The sequence below is a fragment of the Carassius auratus genome, chromosome 22 (genome assembly GCF_003368295.1).
Source record: "Carassius auratus strain Wakin chromosome 22, ASM336829v1, whole genome shotgun sequence".
Classification (NCBI taxonomy): Eukaryota; Metazoa; Chordata; class Actinopteri; order Cypriniformes; family Cyprinidae; genus Carassius; species Carassius auratus.
This window is the reverse complement of record NC_039264.1, coordinates 28,980,655-29,005,898: the sequence shown is the minus strand read 5'-3', so window position 1 is coordinate 29,005,898 and position 25,244 is coordinate 28,980,655. Positions and strand designations below refer to the sequence as shown.

The 25,244-nt window shown below is 37.0% G+C and overlaps 2 protein-coding genes across 5 annotated transcripts; one reads left to right on the top strand and one right to left on the bottom strand.

Annotated features, from left to right (window-relative positions):
* The first annotated feature begins 325 nt into the window (after window positions 1-325).
* LOC113040274 (nicalin-1) lies at window positions 326-10,858 on the top strand. Of its 4 annotated transcripts, none has more exons than XM_026198612.1 (15): window positions 326-609; window positions 2,086-2,276; window positions 2,359-2,503; window positions 3,814-3,908; window positions 4,283-4,363; window positions 4,448-4,551; window positions 5,395-5,483; window positions 6,387-6,526; window positions 6,599-6,777; window positions 6,926-7,013; window positions 8,198-8,236; window positions 8,394-8,554; window positions 8,646-8,699; window positions 9,707-9,785; window positions 9,930-10,858. In XM_026198612.1, the coding sequence occupies exons 1-15, from the start codon at window positions 447-449 to the stop codon at window positions 9,990-9,992; spliced, it is 1,671 nt and encodes a 556-aa protein (XP_026054397.1). In that variant the 5' UTR covers window positions 326-446; the 3' UTR covers window positions 9,993-10,858. The 4 variants fall into 4 exon arrangements, with proteins under 4 accessions (XP_026054397.1, XP_026054396.1, XP_026054395.1 ...); XM_026198611.1 differs by having other exon boundaries at window positions 8,391-8,554; XM_026198610.1 differs by having other exon boundaries at window positions 6,599-6,819.
* An 821-nt stretch (window positions 10,859-11,679) lies between these two features.
* LOC113040275 (ceramide synthase 1-like) lies at window positions 11,680-23,989 on the bottom strand. The gene is made up of 7 exons (XM_026198614.1): window positions 22,765-23,989; window positions 16,994-17,153; window positions 16,182-16,362; window positions 15,850-16,011; window positions 15,314-15,461; window positions 14,329-14,453; window positions 11,680-13,483 (listed from the first exon to the last, which is right to left on the bottom strand). The coding sequence occupies exons 1-7, from the start codon at window positions 23,017-23,019 to the stop codon at window positions 13,441-13,443; spliced, it is 1,074 nt and encodes a 357-aa protein (XP_026054399.1). The 5' UTR covers window positions 23,020-23,989; the 3' UTR covers window positions 11,680-13,440.
* Window positions 23,990-25,244: the final 1,255 nt, after the last annotated feature.

Below are 25,244 nucleotides of genomic sequence, written 5' to 3'. Positions count from 1 at the left end.
ATATGTGAAGAATTGCACTCAATCCTCAAATATGCACTGCACTCAATCCTCAAATATAACAGATTATGTGTGTTATGCAAAATTAATAAATAGACCATATAAATCTGACTAGAGAAAAAGGTCAAGATGAGGCAGTCCCTGGATTCTCCTGAAGGACCCCAAACATCCCCAACTAGAGTCGCATTTGGACAAGATTTAATCAATTACAACGATTTCCTAAAACCCCAGCACCCTTGAATTAATGTATTAAACCAAACCTGTCACAGAAAAAGCTGAACGGTGCATCGATTAAACGGTAACTTAGTATCACAACAATGCATGCGGGCGTGTAGGTGTCCGTTGACTTCGCCTGTCTGAAACCCCCCGCAGCTCGAGCGCTCTCCGTCAGTCCGTCAGTCGTTCATTCATCCCGTGTTTTCTCGGTTCCTCATCGCTCCGGCTCCAGCATGTTCGAGGAGGCCAGCGAGGTGTTGGAGAACATGCTGAAGTGCTCGTTCCCGCTGAGTCTCGTGCTGTTTCTGGTGCTCGTGTGTCCGCTCCGCGCGGAAGCGGCGCACGAGTTCAGTGTCTACCGAATGCAGCAGTACGACCTGCAGGGACAAACCTACGGTAAACACACTGTACACCGTCAGGAAACGCTTCAGACCTGCCTATAGTGCTTTAATAATAATACCGTCGTTCTGTGTAGGACGTGCCGTGGCGGAGTGGTGCGTAAGTCAATGTGTGCTGGGGTTCAAACCTACAGTCTTTCAGTTAGCCCCCAGACTGTACCGTACCGTGGTTTTACTATGGGTTTTATAGGTTAAAACCTTCATAAGGGCTCTTAACTGAAGGTTGTAGGTTTAAACCCATCAAGCGTTGACATGTGGACTGTGATGTTGACATGTATCGCTAGCGTTACTTCATACCGCGGTATTATCGACGTTATTGTAGTAACGTAACGCGTCCAAACATTATAGAAACATTGTAACGGCTTTATCTGAGTCACTCCTTCGAGAGCAGTTTATTCTGAATTATTTAAATTCTATTGTTGTTGATATTTTGAGTTATATATTTCAGTTTTAATGTATTGCTATTCAATTCATGTATTTATACATACAGCATGAAGTGTATACATATATTTAAATTATATTATACTTTTATACATTATCATATATTTATTATGTATTTATTCAACGTTTTAAATAATTTTTCTAATCGTATTATGCATTTGTATTTTTTCATTCATATTCCATTTATAATTTATTATATTTATTTTAAAGCTATCTTTTGAGTGTATATATATATATATATATTTACACTCAAAATATATATATATATATATTCTCGTAATTTTAGTATTTAAACATATAAAATAAACATTTTTATACTATATTTATATTTCAGATTGCTAATATTAACAGAAAAAATATAGTTTATCCTGCATGGTACATAACTGTATTTTATGAAATACTATGTTATTACCGTAGTAAATGTCCAACAAAACATTAGTAACATAATTTCAGTGATTTCCTTGATGAACAATGTTTTCAGAGCTGTTTAGGAATAAAAAAACATATTCAAAAACATATATAATTCACAGAAACACTATTGTAGTTTCTATTTTTATTCTAATTCATATTTTGATGTAGCTTTCAATTTTTGCATTTTCATTTTTTATTTCAATTTGATCACTTTTCACGTTTTTTTTTTTTTTTTCAGTTTTAGTTTTTATTTATATTATTTAATTATAAATAATATTATTAATTATTTTATTTATTTCAGTTAGTTGCCAAGTCATTTTTCATTTTGTTTATTTTTTTTTCTTTTATGTTTACATTAAGTCATCGTCATCTGAGTTAACAAAACCGCATTTGATGGTCCGTTAGTAGGATCTGCCAGCTCTGTTTATCAAACAGTGTCCTTCATAAGAGCTCATCGTGACTCAAAACTGGTTTCACAGGTCTCTATGGACTTTTCAGATGTATTTAGTTAAAAACACAAGCCATTTATGTCTACGATCATAATGCAGTATTATATCAGTTAGCTTTTTCAATGGTAAATAACACACTGCCCATGCTATCATAACTCAGATTCGTCTTTTAGGTTCCCGTAATGCCATTTTAAACACGGAGGCTCGTACGGTGGAGGCCGAGGTGCTCAGCCGTCGATGTGTGATGGTGCGGCTCGCAGACTTCTCCTACGAGAAATACCAGAGAGCGCTGCGACAGTCGGCGGGGGCCGTGGTCATCATACTGCCCCAGAACATGTCCACTGTGCCGCAGGACATGGTGCAGGTAACGCCGGCGTCCGCTGGAGTGGTGTGTGGGACGCTCAGCTCGCCGGAGGCTGACTGTGGTGTGTTTTGGTCTTCTGTAGCAGTTCATGGAGCTTGAGCCGGAGCTGCTGGCCACCGAGACCATCGTGCCCGTGTACTTCGCTCTGGAGGACGAGGAGCTGCTGTCCATCTACACTCAGACACAGATCTCCTCGTCCTCACAGGGGGCTTCGTCAGCTGCTGAAGGTACTTGTTTAAGAATACGCAGAGTTTGACAATACAGTTTATATGATATAGTTAGTATAATATAAAACATGTTCGATAGCTGTTTGCAACGTTTTTGCATATTAATGTTTTCTAAGTCTAGCCCACGAGACGCGCCGCTGCTGCGTTATGCATTCACAATATTAGAGCAATATCAAAGCGCAATGCAGAGAAGATCTTGATTAAGTTAAAACCCAAACCAAGCCATTCACAAAGACGCATATTCAGCACATTTTTTAGACGGACGAATGTGACTGCTGCACACGTGAGATGTATAGAAAGTCATGCAAAGTTAAAACAGTTTAAATTTTTAAAAACGAATAATGTCTAAATGCATAAATACATGATGTTGTTGATTGTTTATGCAATTTATTAAATTATATTTGATTTATATATGTTAATGATGTTATGCACATTTTTTATGGACAGTTGTTATTTAATTGCACTGAATAAACCGTTTAAAGCGCTGCTTTATTTTGCACATAGCGCAAAAAGTTTCCTTAAGACTTATTTGATCTGCATATAAAACATGATTTAGGAGATATTTGTTAACATTTTATTTTGTGTTTGACTGTTAAAACAAAACAAAAAAAACATTTTGTTGTCTTAAAAAATTGAGTAAATTAAAAATGCAATGGAAAAAAATCGATTTGCTCTTTGTTTTAATAAGGGTTATAAAAATAAAAATGTCAATAATTATCGATTGATACGGTTTTTAGCTATATGGCCCAGCCCTGTTTTAAATATAATTAATTTACATATATTAAAATATATTTTGAAATGTATATAAATACAAATGCTATATTTACATATTTATATATTTTAAATGCAAGTTTTAAAATGTATCTTTATAGTAGCACTTGTGTTTAAAAATTATAATTTATAATAAAATGCATGTATGTATACAAGTTATAATATATATATATATATATATATATATATATATATATATATATGTATATATGTGTGTGTATGTTTAATTTTGTAATAATATCTATGCATATTCATTTAAAATATTGTTGACATTGTATTTTAAACATTTATTTAACCTTTATTTACTTTATAAAATGTATTTTTAAGTATAACAACTTCATATAGGATATTTACTAAGTATAATCAACCTATATACATACAAGGTACTATATTGTTATATTGATGTTATATAAAACATATAAATATCCAGATTGTATATGTAATTTTAAGTATTATATGTGTGTATTCTGTGTATGTGTTTTAATGTGTGTGGATAGTTTTGAATGTATATTAACTGGGCTTTGTGTGTTTTCATCCAGTGCTGCTGCACACAGCGACCGCTAACGGTTTTCAGATGGTGACCAGTGGAGCTCAGAGTAAAGCTGTCAGTGACTGGGCCATTACCAGTCTAGAGGTGAGTATAACTGACTCCAGAACAGACTCGTTTACCCAGAAACGAAGCCTCGGTCCTCACATGCTCACCCTCATTTAATCACAAACCTAAAATGAAGACGTTTTGGAGAACTTTCGCTATCTGTCATCCAATGAAAGTCAGCTGTCGAACTCTAGAAAGGACCATAAAACCATAGTTCATCCACTTTGTGTCATTGTGTTGGACGTTCTAGCAGCGGTTTTAGGCTTAGAGGACATTAATAACACTAATCTGAGAATGGCATTCAGTTAATGCTCAACTCAGTCAGGTCAGGCTTTTAGACATCCTTCAGTAGTGCAGCGTTTGACTCTGAAAGGGTGAAATGTCTCTCAAGATTGCTTTAATGCTGTTGTCAGGGTCGTCTCACGGGTTCGGGAGGAGAAGATCTGCCCACTATCGTCCTGGTGGCTCATTATGACTCTTTCGGAGTTGCTCCGGTGAGGACATCATACTGCTTTTGTTCTTTATGTGTATTTTAGGTGAGTTATTTGTTGTGATATATTGAGTGTGTTTTGTTTCAGTGGCTGTCGTACGGCGCAGACTCGAACGGCAGTGGCGTCGCTGTACTGCTGGAGCTCGCACGACTGTTTTCAAGGCTCTACTCCTACAAACGCACGCATGCCGGGTAACGTTGACTTCGAAACCCATTTCTGTCTGCGCACTTTAGGGCTTGGTGATTTGGCGAAAAAAAATATATTTTTAAAAGTTTTACCGATTCTCAATTTTTTAAGAATTTTATCTAGTCGACTTGAAAATGTAACTACAACATGATTCAAGTAAATTTTCCTTTATTTCTTTAGTTAAAGAAAATTCTAATCCAAGTGCAGCACACATGAAGTCGTCAAAATGATGTAAATGTTAAACAAATAATTTAAGTATCTTTGCATGAACTACAGCTACATATTTTATACGGATTTGTCTAATACATATTATGTGTTCACATTTAATGCTTTTAACAAATTCTCAAAAGTCAAGGTAATTAAAATTCAGAATGATTATGATGAGTTTTTTTTATTCGATTGCGCTGCTTTTCCATTGTTTTCTGTGTAAAAATGGACATGTTTGACTGTTGCGCTCGCGTCTCTTTCAGCGTCTCATGCATGAAACGGCTTTCTAAAAACGTGACGCTGAAGTTAAAAAAAGTTCCCTCTGATCTTCTTGCACTTTTTTTCTATTCTGCTGCCTGCATCGTGTATTTGTCAACACAAAAGCGCATTCTGTGTGAATGACGCCTAGCGCTGTATTTATGGTCATTCACAGAGCACGTTAGCGGCTAATCATAGTTGGATCGGTCTTTTCTTTACCGGAATATCATCAAATTGTCTAATTCTAAAATTTAATAATATTTCTAGTGAAAATTGCAAGTCAGTGATTTCTAAAAAATAAAATCGTGGCAAAACATGAAATTCTAATTGATAGATGAAATAAAAAAAAATTGCCCAGCCTTAGCATGCTTTATTTTTCGTAGATACAACCTGCTGTTTTTCTTGTCTGGAGGCGGGAAGTTTAACTACCAAGGCACAAAACGCTGGCTGGAGGACAACCTGGATCACACAGGTACGAGTATTGCTCCATGGTTTGAGTATTTCATTACATTTGTTGCTAAAAATAGATATTCATGAATGTGCAGAGCAAATATAGTTTATATGGACTGTACAGTTTCAAAATAAGAGTCTCCGTGTTTTTCAGCCTTGTTTATTATTAGAACTTGTATTATAAATATTATTTTTTCTGGTTATTTTTTGGTATTTTAATAAAACTGTCTGATTATTAGGATCATCTGAAAGTAAATAATATACATTTCAAAATAAGAGTCCCGTGCATTTGTATTTATTAAAAATCCTGTATAATGCATAATGGGTTTTTTTGTGGTTATTATTGGTATTTTTGTGACATAATCTGTTGATTATGAGCTGCTGGAAGTAGTAAAACAAAAATATTTCAAAATAATATTATAATAATGTTTTTTTATTGTATTAAAAATCAATCATTTCAGGCTTGTTGATAATTAAAAGCCCCATATTATGCATAACGCTTTTGTTTCTGGTTAAGGTCCTTGCACACGGAGCCCGAAGCCATATTTGGCATTTATTCCAAAGTTTGAAATAAATGTAATTCAAAAATTATTAAATCACTGCATTTTGAAGCAAAAATATCTAAAAACCTAGTGTACGTTTTGCATTTAAACATAATATAATTTTACTTAAATGTAAATGTCTCCTCAAATCCTTTTATGAAGGAAAAATAAATGATTTGATACATTTTCATTGTGTTCCAAAATGTAAAAATCTTAAATACCTTTTTTATTTCAAAATTCCCCAAAGGTGGTTTTAATAATGTTACTTGATACCAATAATAATGAACAACAATAAGCTGCAAATTCAAAGAAAAACTCTTGAACCCCTGCCTGCTAAGACGTCTTGTTCAACGACCTGTATTGACCTCGCCCCTGTCTTCCAGATTCCAGTCTGCTCCAGGACAACGTGGCGTTCGTTTTGTGTCTGGACACTCTGGGTAACAGTGACAACCTTCACCTCCACGTCTCTAAACCACCGAAAGAGGGAAGCCCACAGCACCTCCTTCTCAAAGAACTAGAGACCGTAAGATTATCCGCTCCTCATCCACGTTCTTTACTCCTCGTGATGTCAGACCTCACTGGCTCCTGTTTGTAGGTTTCGGCCCACCAGCACCCCGACCTCAAGTTCTCAATGGTCCACAAGAAGATCAACCTGGCGGACGACACTCTGGCGTGGGAGCACGAGCGCTTCGGCATCCGCCGCCTGCCCGCCTTCACCCTGTCCCACCTGGAGAGCCACCGCAGCCCCGCGCGCCACTCCATCATGGACATGCGGTCAGTGTCCTCTCTGGAGGGGGCGGGAGAGGCCACCGCTGGGTGGGTGATGATTGGTGCTCTCTCTCTGTCGCCCTGACGACTGGTTCCCTCCCTCGCTGCCCATTGGTTGGTTAGGTTGATGATGTCGTCTCTCTGTTTCTGGCAGGCCTCACGTGGATCTGACGAAGCTCAGTCGAAACACTAAAGTCATCGCCGAAGCGCTGGCGAGAGTCATATACAACCTGACAGAGAAGGTAATGGTCCGGTATCTACATTAGTCTTCATTTCTCAGCGGATATGGATATGTATACGAATAAAATGTAATATATAACTCGACCATTGATTAGGGCGGCACGATTTGAAATCTACTTGATCTAATTCTGAGCGAAAAAACTAACACACAAACAAACGAAAATCTGCTTGAATTTTTTATTTTTTTTTACTTTGATAATAGATTGCAATTTTAACGACATAAGCACCGATACATTTTTTGGTATTTTCGCTTAAATTTGACAAACTCAAATTCAAATGTTTACGCTACACACATACAAAAGGAGGGGAAAAAAAAATTTTTAATTGTAAAGGAAACCCTTTGAACTAAAATATATTAGTGTAATTATTTATATATAACATCATATAGGTTTAAAATATTACAATAAACTAAAAAAAACAAAGACATAGGTGCTTTTTGACCTTTTGAAAAAAAAAAAAACTATATATATATTTTTTTTATCTGTAATTCAGGTTTAATTAGGGGTTACTCTTTGAAAAAAAAAATTTTTGATGCCAAAATGTACCAGAAAAAATAATATTTCATATAACAGTTTAAAGAGGAGTTACAGCAGTATAACTGAAGGGAGATTTTTTTTTCTTGTTCTATTTTTGCATCTAAATGTGTCATTTTGAGTTTACTTTGCAAAAACAGTATGACAAATTACCCCCAGTATCCTATTTTACTATGTGCCGTAAGCACTTCTTGATTATTTATTTAATTATGTTTTTCTAAGTAGTAATATACACAATGGCATAAGCGATTTGGACCAGATTTCACATTTTGTGTTTTCTACAATCAGTTCTATTCTTTCAGGAGACAAAAGACTGGATACATTCTAAAATATATCTGGTCTATCACAATCTAAAATAGAATCCACATTCTCCAGCTTTGTATCATTTCATTTATGTGCATTCTGTATTGGTATACTGATTCAGAGAATCTGACCTGGTTATCCCTGCATCCCATAATAGCATTATGATGGTAGCATTCATGATTTCAAATCATAATATTTGACAGCAAAAATAAGAAAAATGAGAAAACGGTGCATATATATGTTAAGATTCTGGTTTTATTCTGATTAACCGTTCAGTTTTACCTCTGGCCTCAATCACAGAGCTCAAAATCTGTCTTTTATTGATGCTATAGTTGTCTTCTGTCTCGCAGGGCGTCGGCGGAGACGTGCAGATCTTCACTGAACAGATGGTGAGTATTTCCAAAGCCGGTGAGCTGCAGTATTAGCAGGCATCACACTGTATATGCTCATTTCCCAGCACTTAGCCTTCACTGACTCGTCTGTGTAAAGCTGACGTGTTGCGTCTGGTCTGTTGTTGTTTAAGTGCGGCTCTGTTCCCATCAGCAGGTGCAGGAGGATCAGCTGGAGTCACTGGTGGACTGGCTGACGGCTCAACCGCGAGCCGCCCAGCTGCTGGACAAAGATAGCAGCATCGTGAACACGCTGGAGTATTACCTGAACCGATATCTGAAGGACGTCAAGAGACACCTGGTCAGAGCCGACAAGAGGTGAATCAACACAGCAGTGCTTCAGTGTTGAGTGGAAACGGATCATATTCAGAGCTTCATTATTGTTTTTTGTGTTGTTTTATTTTGACAGGGACCCTGAGTTTGTCTTTTATGATCAACTCAAGCAGACCATGAATGCGTATAGGTGAGATATTCAATGATGTACATTGTCATTAAAAAAAATGTTGTGTGCTTGAGAACCTGTCAAGGTTTGCTTTTTTTCATCCTGAATATTTTTTTAATATTATGAGATAATTTCATATATTATAATTAAACTCAGGTTAGTATTGAATTTAACCCAGATATAAAGGTTTGCATTTGCATTTGTAAAGTTAATAATAATAATAATAATGGAAACCCGTTTCCACCACTGAATAATAAATCTTATCTCAAAATTTTGACTTTATTTCTTGGAAGTCTGACTTTCTTTTTTTCTCACAATTGTAAATTTATATCTCGGAATTCTGACTTTATTTTGTTTAAAATGTAAATTTATATCTCGGAATTCTGACTTTATTTTTTTTAAATGTAAATTTATATCTCGGAATTCTGACTTTATTTTTTTTAAATGTAAATTTATATCTCGGAATTCTGACTTTATTTTTTTAAATGTAAATGTATATCTCAGAATTCTGACTGTATTTTTTTTAAAATGTAAATTTATATCTCGGAATTCTGACTTTATTTTTTTTAAATGTAAATCTATATCTCGGAATTCTGACTGTATTTTTTTTTATGTAAATTTATATCTCGGAATTCTGACTTTATTTTTTTTTAAATGTAAATTTATATCTCGGAATTCTGACTTTATTTTTTTTAAAATGTAAATTTATATCTCGGAATTCTGACTTTATTTTTTTTTTAAATGTAAATCTATATCTCGGAATTCTGACTTTATTTTTTTAAAATGTGAATTTATATCTCGCAATTCTAACTTGATATTTTTTTCTCACAATTGTACATTTATTTCTCACAATTCTGACTTTGTTTTATTTTTCTCACAATTGTAAATTTATATCTCGGAATTCTGAATTTTTGTCTCACAATTGTAAATTTATTTCTCAAAATTCTAACTTTATATTTTTTTGAAATGATGCTTAACCCAGGGTTAAACACTTTGTTTGAATGATTGTTTTATTTGAAACAAACCAGGGTAAAACCAGCTATCTTTGACCTGCTGCTAGCTGTCTGTATCGCATCTTATCTTGGAGTGCTGTATTTGGCTGTTCAGGTAAGACAAACGTTCAGATAAAGATTTTTTTTAACACTTTTTTTTTTTTTTTAGTGCAGGGTTTTTTTTTCACTCTGATCATGATTTATATTAAATGTATTTTTCAGTTAACATTTGTCTTATTTCGTTCTTGCTTTCCTGCAGAATTTTGGACTTCTGTACGGTTTCCTGCGTAGAGTCACAGCTCCTCGGGTCAAACAGCACTAAACCTGCAATTCATGCACCTGCAATACAAGGGACCGTCGGGGTCTCGAAGCAGAGCCAAGAGTGTGTTTGCTGTCTTTTTCACTAGTTTGATTGATTTAGTTGAATGTTGATTTCCATGCCAAGAATTTCATCCACTACATCACTACTAGCATTTCAAGTCTTGTCTCAGCGTTGCCTCAAGTCCTGCGTCCTCTAAAATACAATCCGTAATTGCTCAGAGTTAATTACAATATAAATCGCAAACAAATCAGTTCCCATGAAATGTGCCCTTCTTGCATCAATTACGGATTGTACTTCTAAGCAGTGTTTCCTGAAAACCTTTCCTTATGTGGTTATTCTTCACTGGCAGCTGCTACAAAGTGGGCCAATATCATTGCAAAATCATTCGTTTGCATGAGTCTCAGCTCAAACTGCTGATTCTCTTTGTGGCTATATATATATATATATATATATATATATATATATATATATATATATATAAGACTGTAATGTTTGGAAACCTGGCATTTCATGTTTTGCAGATTTTTTTATCCTAAAGTTATTAATCAAAATACTAATATTAATTATTCCATGATCCTTTAGAAATTTTAAAACTCCCATTTCTTTCTTCAGTCCTAATTCCACGTGTGGTTTTGACATCCGATGTTCACTCCTGCTGTCGCTATTTATTGCCAAGCAGTGTGGTACAAATTTGCTGTTATTTATGGAAGCTGTTATGCTCCGACATGCACTGGTTTAATGTTTTTTGTTGTTGTCGTTCTCCAAACTTAATTTAACTTTGCAAATCAGAGGTACATAACCTTGATTCTCAAGGATGAAGAAGAAAAATAAAGTTTTTGTTGAATAAAAAGTTTTTTTTGAGTTAAGAATATACTGCAGTTGTTTTCTTTGAGCAGGTTTTATTAAATGGAAAAAACATGACAACACAGTTGGTTGCAATTCACTAAATCAACTGGAATTATTAAAATTGTTCCTTTACAAATGAGATAATACAGGTTGCTCCTAGTGGTCAGATCAAAATCATGGAAAAGAATGAATAAATGATCCAAGAATTTTTTTTTTACACAAATCAAATAACTTATTTCTCCATGTTAAATTAAGCTGTATAAATCCCCTAGCTACTAATATTTTTAAAACAGTTTATACAGGAGAAAACAGTAGTAAGAAATTACAGTGCAATTTTCATTAAATCACATTTCAGAAACCAAATACAGCAAAACACCCCAGGCAAAAACACCTCAAACTTATTGTTTTTTGATTATGTTTACCAGGAGTTTGATATTTATTTTTGGCACTTTTCTAGAAAATGTACACGTTTTGATTATACCCTCAAATGTGATAAATTATTTCCACTATGAATAACTTACAGGAAACCAATGGTTTTTCATTAACTAATGAGTGTATGGTGGTTATTGCTAGTTGGTAACCTGAATTTTGACTCCAAGTAACGCTGGAAATGTTTCACATAATGAGGGTTACCATCTAGCCAACATCTGTATTTAATGGCTGTTAATGTTTTTTGTCCAGTGATTTGGGTAAAAATATAACTACAGACCAGAAACTGAATAAACTCATTCAAAGGTACCATAGTACACGGCTGCTGTATAAATAATGGACGTGTACATCGAAAAAAAAAACAAAAAAAAAAACAGCAGTAGCAATTTTAATTGCGTTAAGGAATATTTCGCGCTAAAACAAAGCATCTAAAAGTAGCAACAGGAGCGGAAGACATGACTACAGCGACGTCTGTTTGTGTGCGAAGCTTCGTCCAAAAGGGAACTTTTGATACAGAAGGCAAATCATCTTTTCAAGTATTATGTTAGTTCTGGAGATATCAGTGTCACGACATATAATTTCTTCATAAAGCATATTCTCAGATATCATGCGTTCCTGAATACAACATCCGCATAAATACTTCGATTAATTTGAGTAGAGTAAAACATGTCGGACTGAATAAGCATCCACGATCAACTTCTGTTAAGTTTTGATCCTTATTTTAGCGAAACAAACACGATATAGCATCTGAGTGTAAAGTGTTAAGCCAATCAGAAGCTAGCTTAGATCGCGCCATTACAGCAACGGTTGCTGGGGTGGGGGGCGGGAATCTATGAATGGGATGCAAGCAGTATTTTGTAATCAAAACATTGAAAGCGATTCTCTTGTTCATTCAAAAACGGTAATACTGTACAAATGGGATTTATTTTGATATGCAGATCAGGCTAATCTGCTGTTGTAACCCTGCATAGGGTGTTAGACTTTAACTAGTACAGTGGTTCTCAACTGGTTTTTCTTCAGGATACTGATTTTATATCGTTTTTGTCAATTGATTAAACTTTAAATGTATTAATATTACAATTAACTTCTTAAGGCCACACTGCAAAAGTGATGGATAAGTTTTCTTGTTTTCAAGTATGTCTAAATACCTTATTGAATAATGGTACAGTAAATGACAAAATATGTAGTCTTGTTTTCTGAAAATTGTAGTTTTTACTTCAGACAAGATAAAATATCAGCCAAGAAGTTTAGAAAAATAAACTTATTTCAAAGGGACAAGTTTTATTTGGCTTTAAAGCATAAAGTCACTTCGTTTTGATTACTTTTTTTAATATGCAGTGTGCACAATATCTATCAAACTGTTTATACTTGTATACCTATATTGTATTCTGAATGTTTGTTTTTTAGTTTTTACCATGCAAGATTGTATTCATGGTTTTCAAGAGACTACTAATAATTTCAATGTCTACTAATAATATACATGAATTTCTGCTGAAATATCATTGGATGTGATTTGATGCACAACCTGCTCTTGGATACAGACAACAAAAGATATGGTAAAAGTTTGTTTCATAAACTGCATTAACTGTGTGTTATTACATAATTAATTGTGTTATATCCTTTGCATTTAACTTATTTTAATTATAAACTTGTAACATTTCCATTTCCTTTGCTTTTGAGATTAGACCTTCAACCCACTTTTTGAGAACCACTCCACTAGTACTCGCCTACCACAAGTTACGTATGAACCCTTTTTAATTCTTTCACTCATGGAATATAAAATACACCAGAACAGCAAAAAACAGTGGTCTAAATCTAAAACAAACTGGTCCCAGATGATGACCAAAAAACCTGGTTATCATGGTTTCCGCTGTTCTCTAAAATGCATTGGATTGTTTCTCACTCCCACCATAATTTCAGGTCACTCATTTAACTTAAAACAAATTAAGCAATGCACAAAACAGATAACAAACAACATTCACAGTGCTATGATTACAATTATAATATCAGTTACAATTATAATTATCAAGATAAAATGCAAATGACGGTCAATATTGTTTCTTCTTTCTCATGATGATCCAAACACGTTGGCGTTCTGAGGTTAGAATCAAACTAGTTCACATAAGTACCTTGCAGTCATCATTAAGTGCCTGCAGGTGGCAGCACCTACACATTATAGATGTTTCTTCTTGCTGATCCCATTCTGCACGTGTTTCCTAAGAGGAAGGAAGAGAGGTGAAAAGCACACCGTCAGGCTTTAAGGAGGTGATCGCAGGATCCATGTGCCATTGTCGGATCACTTTACTTCAAGGTCTGAGAGATAAGGACAGGACTAATGCCATGACGCTTGTCACATATACAGGAGACGGCTCTTTCATCCAATCTCCATGTCTCACAGATCAGGTTGAAACAGACCGTCACACTCAGTGATCTCCGATTGCGTTACCCTAAACCTACAGCTATTGCTGTCATAAGTGTGTGGAACAAAGCAGTCTTAGTGGTTAGTATATCTAAAGATAATAAAACACTGCCCAGATATGAACTTTTGAAAAGGGGCACAGATTAAACACAAATCAAGTGTCTAATACAGTGGTTCCCAAACCTGGTCCTTGAGGCACCCCAACACTGCACATTTTGCATATCTGATTCAGCTCATTAATAGAGACTCCAAGACCTGAAATAAGAGTGTCAGAGAAAGAAGAGCAGTGTAGGGGTGCCTCCAGGACCAGTGTTGGGAACCACTGGTCTAATATAGCCTTGTTTTATATACTCTTCTGGTCCTTGTTAGTGTTATATTTTAGTACAGTAAAACTGCCTTCAGGTCATGTTGGAATGAGCACATTTATGGTTCAAGTGCACTTGCAGCCTACACCACCACAACAAATATAATAAATCCTAGTAGGAATAGGCAAAAACATTTTGGATCAAAAGAAGTCAAAGTAGTTGACTCTACAGTTCTCAGTTCTGCCTGAACTGCTAGTTGACCACACGACTTCCTCTTGGTTACATGCACATGCTGTAAACCTGTGCTAACCACCAACTGCTGCATTTCTTTGCTTACCCTTCGGTAGACATCTGATCATTAGTGTCTTTTTTCTCCTTTAGGTCCTCATCCTCGTACTCCCGGACGTCATTTACCTCCGTCATCTGGCCCGTCAGGGCCTTCACCACAAACAGCACAATGAACTGTAAAAAGAAAACATTTGGCATTTACAGAGCATTTTCACAACAATAACATATTAGAAATGTAACTTGAGCGGGGTAAATGATGTTAGGTAATTGTTCTAGAAGTTTTAAGCCAGATTGTAGGTTAAAATTCAAGTTACAGTCAAAGTCAGGATAGCATGCACTGTTCATGTTATAAGTGTACTGCAAGTCACTTTGGATAATGTATCTGCTAGATAGCTAGCTAACACGATCTGACACCACTGATTTCAGGTCAGTGAGATTTAACTTTAGAAGTAGTCATTTTATTAGACATTTTTATGTTACGTAAACCAAAGTACACTTAATCCTGGGACAATCCCTCTAGAGCAGGGTCCTGGAGGGCCACTGTCCTGCAGAGTTTAGCTCCAACTTGCATCAACAAGCTGGTTCAGGTGTGGTTAATTGGGGTTGGACCTAATTTTGTAGGACAGTGGCCCACCAGGAGCTGGACTGGACACCCCTGCTCTAGAGCAATAGTTCCTGGACATTTTGCTTAGTCGAACACACCTGACTCAGGTCATCAGCTCATTAGGTTGTCTCCCTTATCTGTCGCTCTAATGAACTGATTGGTCAAATCAGGTGTGTTTGATAAGGAGACTGTGCACTGTTGGAAGTACTCCTGAATCAGGGTTGGGAAACTGTACTAGAGCAGTGTTTCTCAATTCCAGTCCTCGTGACCCCCTGCTCATCACATTTTGTATGTTTCGCTTATCGGTTCAGACGTTTGTTCTATTCGAAAGTTAAGTGGATTCATTGAAAGGCTCAAGCCAGCAACCTTCAGGTTACTTATCCTGAGCTACACTACACTGCTGTTGTGTTCTTAAACTACCCATCCTTACCAGGAACCAGTAGATGTTCATGAGGAGCAGGGCAAACAGGAGTATGTTGAAGAAGAAGTAGAAAGGGATGTGGGGAACCGACTGGATGCTGGTGACACAGGAGGCCCACAGCACTTTGAGGGGGAACCAGTACAAACGGAACCAAAACCTGCACAAATGGCAAGAACAAACTAGCTCACATGTGATGGCAAAAATCCATAGCAAAAGGGCCAATAGGTGGTTGTTACTCCAACAAGGGATATGGCAGAGCAGGGGTGGGAGAACTCTGGCCTTTGAGGGGCACTGTCCTGCAGAGTTTACCTCCAACCCTAATCAAACAGACTTGCCTGTAATGTCTGAGCAATCCTAAGTCATTTTTCAAACTCTGCAGGAAAGTGTACCTAGGGCATTGATGGGAACATTGTCCCGGGACCAACAAAAGGGGTGTCCCTACTTCTGCAAATCACTTTTGGGCTTGTATAAGGTTTCAATGCTGTGTCAGTATAAATGTGTCAATAAGAAAACTTCTGGTTTCTTGAACAACAGGCGAACCTCACCATGTGATGCTAAAACTAATAGCCCCCATGTTGGACAGGACATCATTGATGAGGTACTCTTTCCCTCCCCGAGTCTTGAAGTAAACGTTGATCTTGGTGAATTCCAACTGAATGTCATTGATGTCATGAAGAAAGAGAACGAGAATGCCAATGTTGTGGTATCTGAGGACGATATGAACAATGATGAGCAGTTTATTAACTGTGCTTTTAGTGGCATATAATTTGAGTTGATTATTTGTCAAATGCTGTAACCATGGAAACTAGAACTTCAAAAACCCATTTTGACAAGCTGTAGCATCACTGCTTGGACAAAGCCTTTGAATTTGCCTGACCTGAAGGCATAGGAGAATGTGATCAGGGCCAGAGTGATAAAGTGATGCACCACCATGACAAGGGAGTCCTTCCTCCAGGCGTCCATGTAAATGGTGGCATATATGGAGTGGCCATAGAAGCTGCCCTGGATTAGGTAAGCTATCGTGATATCAGTGGGAACCGACATCCCACTCTTCCAGTCTAAGTCAAGAAAGAGAGAACAAACAAGTGGCACTGAGTTCTCCAAGTGAACTCTGCAGCCATAAACAAATCAACTCTAGATTGTAAAGACCTTGACTTTCAAACAGTAGAACACTGGCCTCATAAAGCAGATGATTTATACTGATATAGTAGAGATTAAAAGTTATTTATATGTTGCTGACAAGGGGCATTCACATCATTGATTTGCAATCTAAATATATGTCATTCCTTTTTAATGACAGTTGATGTGTTCCGACAATAACAACAATCTTTGGCGACAAGACAAACTTTATGCAAATAAGCAATGACATGATACAGCAACAACCAATGAGAAATTAAATAGTAATCAGTGACCAATGAAAATGGGACTGCAATGTGTTGATAAAGAGTGTTAACAGATAATGGAAACGTTTGTGACCCTTATTTTTTTATTTTTTTATCAGAAATTTATAGTTATTAAACATTTAACCTTTTCCTCTGTGTCTAACCTACCCCATTTAAAAAGTAGCATGCAGCGTTTACTACACAACTCAAATGCTTGTAGGAAACAATGGTTGAGGTAGGTCAGACAGTGTTTAAACAAATTCCTACGTAAAAAAAAAACAGGTCATGCATAAAGTATGAACCTTACCGTAAAACACAGATGGGGGGTTTTGAAAGAAGGAATAGCTAGTGAAAAACAAAAGGTAGGTGCTGTATGACCACGACATTGTGTAGAAGACCAGCTTCCAAGCACTCTCCGGCATCTTTGAGACATCTTTTGGTTGGATACAACACCATTGTCCAAAGGGCTGTGAAAGATGAGGAAAGAGAATTAAAGTGCATGCATTTGAATAACAGCTGTTAATCCGTCAACGAAGACATCTAGGAAACAAATCCCAGACAATAAATGATGCTTAACCATGCTACCATGTAAAATGATTAACAAATGGTAATTTACCATGCTGTACTTAATACTTATTCCATAGTAACGTTGATTCATTAATGCATTTAACTTGCTTGAAAGTGAATGTTAACTATGTATATCAACTCAAATGTTTTCAAAACTTTTTAAGTTAAATACATGCTTTCTATAAATCAACATTAAACAAAATGAAATAATAAAGCATCTTTGTGACTTCATAGAGTAGGATGAGTTATAAAAAAGCCACTCCGGTTAGCTGATGACACGAATTTGGATGTGTCACATGACCCACTGATGGTAATAACCTCAAGCTAAAGTAGTACCTCATCTTTGCTAAACTTTATGTGTGTACTGACATTCATTCACCTTGTCTCTCCTGTGACAGACTATCCTCCACGTGAAGCCGAATGCCACCGTAACTGAAGATGCGATTGAAAGCTTGTCTTAATCATTTATCTATTCATGATCACCACCTATACTTGCCGTTACCTGATCTGCACTCTCCCTTGTGCTCAGGACAATCAACAAAAAGTAGGCCTTGGAAACTAGGCATATGCGTTGACATTATGTGGCCTCACAACTGTGGACATAGGTTTCATGGTTGCCTCTTATTGGTCATAAGGCAATGTGGCTAACACTGCAGGATTCTGCTCTCTGCCTCCATCCACTTGGGTTATTTATGGAGGCCAGCTGGCACCAAAATGCCCCAACCCTGTTTGTCTATCACAACCTCTAGCTGAGGCCCTGAGGTTCAGGTTGTCTGCTGCTGATGCTGGTGGCTGAAGATGACTCCGCTTATGGTTATAATAGACAGCACACATCATTTCTCAGCTGAGCGTTGTGACATTGCTCTGTGGTCTAATGGCCACAAGATAATCAAATGATTTTAAGCCATCTAAAAGACCACCACAGATGAGATCTCGTTAATATTCCAGTTGCTTACTCTAGAAGTTCAGTGAAGATGTTCAATGCTTCTCAGACTGACTGTTTTCTTCTGGTAAATTGCTCAGAAAATATTTTTGAGTGTGCTCGGTTTGCCAATGGAAAGTATGATCTTCAATATGATAAAATGTAAAAATGTAATTTATTATGAATTATCCACATCAGTTTCACAGATCGGTTCTTTTACTTTGTCAGCCATGTTTAATTTGTGTGTTTTGTCATTACTTTATAGGAATCTATGAAAAAACTTAAAGCTGCAGTCCAAATGTTTTGCCTCTTTGTCGCCATCTCTGTCTGAAAACTACAGTTATTTGCAGTATTATCATCTTTGTATGGGTTGTGCATCGGGATGACTCTTCAGCAGAAATGAATCAAATGTTTTGATGTGTGGCTGCAGTATTTGCTGTTCTTGGGAATCAAAGATTCTACAACTTGGAAGTGTGACTCACGAATTTTCATCAGAAATTGTTATCTGAACAAGTAAGTAACATGACTGCCACTTTTGTTCTGACCAACTGAGGGAAAAAGCATTTCAATACATTGCTCTAACAACGGTGATTCAATCTAATGATCGCTTAGCTCATATCACATCAAACCATGCAAATTATTAGTTTGGTTTTACTTTGTTCTCAAAATGTTAATGTTAGCAACATCAGCCTTGCGTGACTACATCTATTTAATGTTTTTTAGTGTTACCTGTAGACTATGGCTGAATTTCCAGTTGACCTTTCTAGAATACAGTCCACCTTCAAAATTATAAATGATTTATTCCAGCTGCGGTGAGAAAAGGCTATCCACCACCTGCAGGATCCTCACATGCGATATAGCCTACTAGCCGTTACTCCTTTATGTTTACGGAAGTGATTTAATGATGCAACGATGAATGGCAAGTTGCTTGTATTTCCCACAAGAACCTACCAGTACCACTCAAATTAAAAAAACATTACTGCAAGCTTACCGCAGTGGATCGGGCTAAGGTAAGATAGATTCTGGATCATTTTTTAAACCCCCCAAAAAGTTCCGGACTGCTATTTTAACTTGAGTTCCCCAAAAAAGTCTCCTGAGCTTTGGAAGACCACCCTCTGGGCAGTAGAAGTCTCTTCTGGGAATATAGTTTTGTTTTGGAAGACATTACAACCCATATTAGGCCTCCATCTATTTCTCACTCTCTCCCAGCACATGAACGTCATTCAGAAGAGAGGGCTGAACTGAACCCATTCTGGACCTGCTGACCAAATGCAACTGAAAAACGTTTTGTGTTGGGGTCTTGTACAAGAGCCGACCTATCGGCTTAACATGCAGTTTCCATAGCAACTGATTGAGGATAGCAGGTGGTTTACTAGAATAAATAAGACAAATGACAACACAGACAATGGATAAGCTCATCTCCCACATATGTAAATAGCTTTCCATCAGACAATGTAATTTCCCTATTGGTTCGATGCTCTCTTGGATTTCCAGTGTTATACAAGAGCAACTTGAAGAATAAATAAAAGACGAATGACATCAAACACAATGAAAAAGGGAAAAAGGATAAGCCCTTCTCCCACGTATGTAAACAGCTTTCCGTCATACAGTCATTTCCTTACATTTCCTTCAGCTTGGTGTTTTCTTAGGATATGCATTACACTAACAGAGCAAGTTAAAAGGACAGTCCACCAAATATTCTGTCGTTGTTAACTCGTACCATTCTTAACCAAGAGTTTTCCTTCAAAGTGTATTTGAATCTTCATGCTACTTCTCATATGGATCTCTCAATCAAATGTGGTCACTTGTATGGAAGATAGAAGATTGAAGATTCGTCTACTAACGGCTGAGTAAATCATGACAATTTAAATATGGGGGATGGAAAGGGACACTCACTTGTTATGAGGGTGAAAAAAATATATAAACGGATCAGATCGTAAGGAGATATAAGAGTTTTATAAGCATAAAACCCATTTCCCAGTACTCTGAGGTGACAAATGTGAGAAAAGAGGGTCAGATGGGGCCACATCTTACACTCATTTCCCCATCAAAAACCATCCTGCTCTCTTCCTGTTGGGGCTGAGTTAAGTTTCCTTAAGCTTTGATTGGTTTATTTTCATCATTCATCATTTCGGGGTGAAAATGATGTACCAAGATCAAGAGATCCGAGTAGACGTAACAGGGCGGCACAAAGAGGAAGGAAGGACGCAGATGTTTTAGATGCCTACTGATAATGGCAGGCATTTTCCACTCTGAGCACCAAACTACCACACTCAAAATACATCAATACAACAAGCATCTACTGCAGTGCAGTTTATCAGGTCTCTGAGTGGACATAAATGAATGAGAGCTTTAATTGCCTTTCAGGATCAATTTATGGGGCTGCACATTTCGAAGGGTTACCTTTAGGAGAAGACTCTTCTATCAGCATTAGCTAATGACCATTTCCGCTTGGTCATATAAGGACTATTTTGTGTCAGTTTCAAAAATATAGAAATGACGCTGTCAGTATATGTAATTGATTACTTAAAAATTGATTGAGAGCCAACAGGTCAATGAAAGATCAATGCACCTGCTGGTTTCGCAATTCTGTTTGTTCAGCATGTTGTTAAGAATGCAATCCATTCAAACACATCTGTAACTTTACAATCTGAAGAGTTGATGACATCTATCTGTACGAACTGCTGTTAAAGACACAGAGGTTACTATTCTTCTAGTGCCTGAAGAATCCACATTCAGCTCTTCAGACAGCTGATGTTGTTTGCCAGAACACGATATTGTCATGTATTTGGATTTAAGTGGAGTGTGATTACTGAAAATATCCTCTGGTCCATTGAATAGTGTTCATCACAGTCTCATCAAAGGTCAAAACAGCATGCAGTCAACACCTTGATTTTTTTTTCCCCCACACAACAGTCTACACTCTGTTGGCCAGATGGCCTTGTGTTAGTCATCCATCGAGACTGAAAATGTGAAAGTGCTAGGGAACTTAAAAATGAATGGGCCTCATTAGAACTAAGAGCTCATGCCATAAATTGTTTATCAGGCAACATGGAGATTAGTTTAAAAAGCAGGCGGACAGATCGTGTTACCAACCGCACGCATGTGTTTGAGAGTGCAGGACATAGTCCACAAAACCCTTCTGCAAAAATCTGCAGACTAAGTCAGAAATTATCTCCCAAGACAATCCTGTGGCCAAAGTACGGTATGCTAAAACTCCATTAGCGAGTTCAGACGGCCAAAAAAGGTTTCCAAATGGCGCATCTCTTTCTCATTGATTGATTGATTTTTTTGCAAGCAATGGTTTGATCACATGGCTACATGTTGACTTTAATACTGTGTTATGTAGAAGGGGACACCCTCTTTCAAGGAGAGGGTATTATTAGCCAAGAAGCACAAGTTACACTGATAAGAGACTAACGGTCTACAAGTGATGAATGCTTATCTTTTTCTTTTCAAAGCCATGCCTGTGTTTTAATCTCAAACTACGGTGCTGCAACTCTTTGCCAAGACCTCGCTGTCTCTTACTCAAGGGTTACAATGCAGACAAGGTCCTGACACATGTCACATATTTCCGTATAAACATCACGCCAGCTGCCCCGCGCCATCCGTCGGGGTTTCTCAACGTGCCGAGAGAAAAGAATTTACAGAAGGGGGAATACACGGCGTGCCAGAGCAAACATGAATGCAGGGGAGCCATGAATCATATTGATCCTGCTAATTGCAGCACATCTGCTGAGCAAGAGAGAGACGTAAATGCACTCGAATTGCATGTTTCCGCCTCGCACGTTTAAGGACAGGAAGTGAAACCGACGTTTGCATACTTCAAATAAGCTGAAAATAAGCCTAAGATGCAAAATGTGGGGACATCAAAATCCCAGACGCGGGGCAATTTGGTAAAGTTCATGTCTAGGAAACGTGATAGTTATATGGCCAGTTTGCATAGCCATCTTTGTATGTAAAAGTATGTAAAAGGTAAAATGCAAAGTAAAAAACTATGTAAAACAGCTCTTGTGCACATTGTAACTTTGTACAGTGAGTTTAAAAGGAATTTCCCTGACCTGTGAACCTCGAACAAAACCTTTCTGGTTCAACAGAGGATAAACTACTCCACAAACACATCTTAACAGACGTTTTGAAGTCACAGCTGAAACGATGACTTGTGAACTTTCTGCTTCGAGTGTCAAAACTTCTGTTGCACTGCTGTCCGGAAACGAGAAGAGCTAAAAAGGAGACTTTTGAGTGGTTTGCTCGTGCACAACTCAGTCAGATCACATCACCAAATATGGGTGGGATACTAGTAATACTTGACCCCATTAAAAACCTCAGAAGCACACTTTCCCACACGTAGATGCACAAATGACCTTTACTATACAAATGGTGATGTAAACTCCAATGCTTCAATACAACTTGATGTTTAATACTCAAACAGTTACAGGGTACTCTAATGAGCTTTGGCATTTTTTAATAACCGATGCCAGAATTTGTTTTTTTAGATGCATTAAAACCTATGCACACAGTATTAATAATCAATACCCATGTGTCACTTGTTGCATTTGCATTGATGGTGACTTCTTTGGTGTATTTACCTCAAAGATGTACACGGTCAGTCCCTTGCGCACCTTCGTCCACATGACCGCGCACATGAAGAACATGAAGATCTCCGTCCAGGTTATGTAGGCATGATCCAGCAAGGTTCTTCTGGACAGCTCCAGCCCACAGACTTCACAGTCTCTTAAGGCACTGAACATGACTGAATATGCTCTAGTGACGAGCTCCATATAGCCAGGCATGGTCTCCATCTCCATGCCATCGCTGGAGGAACCATCATGATCGGGGTCCATTATATTAGAAGCACTGTAATAACAAACCACTTCGGGACTGGAAAGCAATGGAGATGCACGATGCAGAAGTGCCACCAACTACAGCAGCCGTAAACCTTAAGCTGATTATGGTCTCTGAAGTACCCCGTCTTGTCTTGTCTTCTAAATTAAGACTTATAAACTACTAATGCCAATTAACAAATTATACCAATACAAACAGATTCCAACATTAACTCTAATGCCAAGAGAAAAGAGATTATTTTATATCCTATACTGCATGTATGCCAATGTTATCCATTTGGGTGTTAATTGGCTTTAGAGTGCCACCATCATTTGCTTAAACATCCCATAACAAGAAACCTGCTCTGTATATAACCTTAAATTCACCAAACACTTCCCTTACTGTGTGGTTACAAAATCCATTGCACAATATATGAATCAGCATGCCTGCTTTAACAGATGCTATATTATAAATTTAACCTGATGGCTTACAATTCAAGCATTCTGAGCAACCCTGAAATGAAAGGATGATAAAGAAAAACCATAACCAGTGTCGATTGGCCTCTTTATATTCCGCGCATGTGATGTGCGTTCAGTTCATGTGCCCAAATAGCGCGTCCTCTTCTTCTCGTTATTTAGTGAACATAACATCTCCTCCGGGTTTCATCTCATGTCGAGAGGTTTAAAACAGAACAGATTCCCCCGTATGTCCATATGTGGGTCGGATTTGCAAAACGAGTGGAAATAAAAATCGCCAAATGAAGACTACGCTCAAATGAACCTGCGTGTATCTATCGCTCAGCGTGTGATGTATTCAGAAACGCGCGAGGGAAAAAGCAAAACCCGCAGATGTCTATGAAAATGTGTCTGAAATCTATTTAAAGCATCTCGTGAGAAGCGACCGACGCGCCGCGCTATGAAGAAGTTGAGGTTAATGAACTAAAAAAAAAAAAAAAAAAGAAAGAAGCAGATGATGTCCTTGTTCTCGTGTTAGTCGGTTCTTTTGAACGATTCGTTTGAGTCGATTCGCAAAGCGGCTTTGAATCACTTGAGTGTAGCCATCGCGAGACGTGTGTTTGGGTGTAGAAACTACACGATATAAACATAAAAAAGAATAAGTATAGCAATATTTAAACATAAAAAAGAGAAGTATAGCAATATATGACAAAATTTTCAATTTGGAGCAAACGCCATCACCGTTTCAGAGCAATAATTGTACATAGCAAATATATGTACAGTAAGAAGCATACTAATTCATATAAATTAATCGATTACACAGTGATAAAGTCGTTTTATTTAACGAAATATGCATTTGATATTAAAAAAATGGTTAAATTGTTGTTGCAGGTGGCAGAGAATCATTCGAACAAACCGAGTCGCTAAAATGACTCGGACCTTCTAACTCCAGCAGCGGCCCGTTATCTTCAGATAGATTACACACACACACACACAGACAGAGAGAGAGAGAGAGATACAACAGGAACTGGTTTAAAGCGACAGTAGCCTAATTATTAGAAATAGGAAGGAAATTCAAAGGTTCTGCTTATTATTAAGGGGCTAATAATAAGTTTTATTCAAGCACATTTCATGCGAACTAACAACCATTTGCTTAATGTTATAGTGCACTCTCCGTAATGAATATAATCACATTATTGATTTTTTTATACTACTGCATTATATGCCTTCTAGATGAATCAACAATAATTATATGAAGACATCCAGACCTACTATCCCTTATGAAAAAGAAGTTTATTCAAGTGTGCTATTAGTATACTTCTTTCAAACTAAAAATAGAAAAGTATATATGCTTTTAGTTTACTTTTTATGTACTTCTCAGAAATGGGCTTTATGTGCTTCTCATAAATATACTTAAAAAAAAATAGAAAAAAATGTAAGTGTACTTGACTTGACCAAAAAACCACAAGTGAAGAAGAAAAAAGAAACACCAGATACTAACACGTTTAACATGATCATCTGACATGAAACAGCATCAAAACCCTAATGTTATGGATTACTGTCAAGCTTTGGGGTGTTTTAAAAAAGAATGCATGAAGCTAGAATAAAATGTTTCTGTTTACAAGCAGAAACCCTGTTCTTTCTTTGGCTGTTTTGTATGCTCAGATATTCATATAACAAAATATATACACATTAAAACCTAAATAGGGATATAGTAATATACTTAAAGTATGATGTAAAGTTCACTTAAAGAAAACTTATGAGTACGCTTGCAGTATAAAACTACTAAA

Coding starts and splice junctions, on each gene's coding strand:
- LOC113040275 (XM_026198614.1), bottom strand. CDS start 23,019: ATGGACCCCGATCATGATGGTTCCTCCAGCGATGGCATGGAGATGGAG. Junction 16,012..16,181: donor ACATTCTCCTATGCCTTCAG/GTCAGGCAAATT, acceptor TATCGTCCTCAG/ATACCACAACATTGGCATTC. Junction 14,454..15,313: donor TGAACATCTACTGGTTCCTG/GTAAGGATGGGT, acceptor TTCTTTTTACAG/TTCATTGTGCTGTTTGTGGT.
- LOC113040274 (XM_026198609.1), top strand. CDS start 447: ATGTTCGAGGAGGCCAGCGAGGTGTTGGAGAACATGCTGAAGTGCTCG. Junction 5,484..6,386: donor GGACAACCTGGATCACACAG/GTACGAGTATTG, acceptor CCTGTCTTCCAG/ATTCCAGTCTGCTCCAGGAC. Junction 6,820..6,925: donor GCGGGAGAGGCCACCGCTGG/GTGGGTGATGAT, acceptor TGTTTCTGGCAG/GCCTCACGTGGATCTGACGA.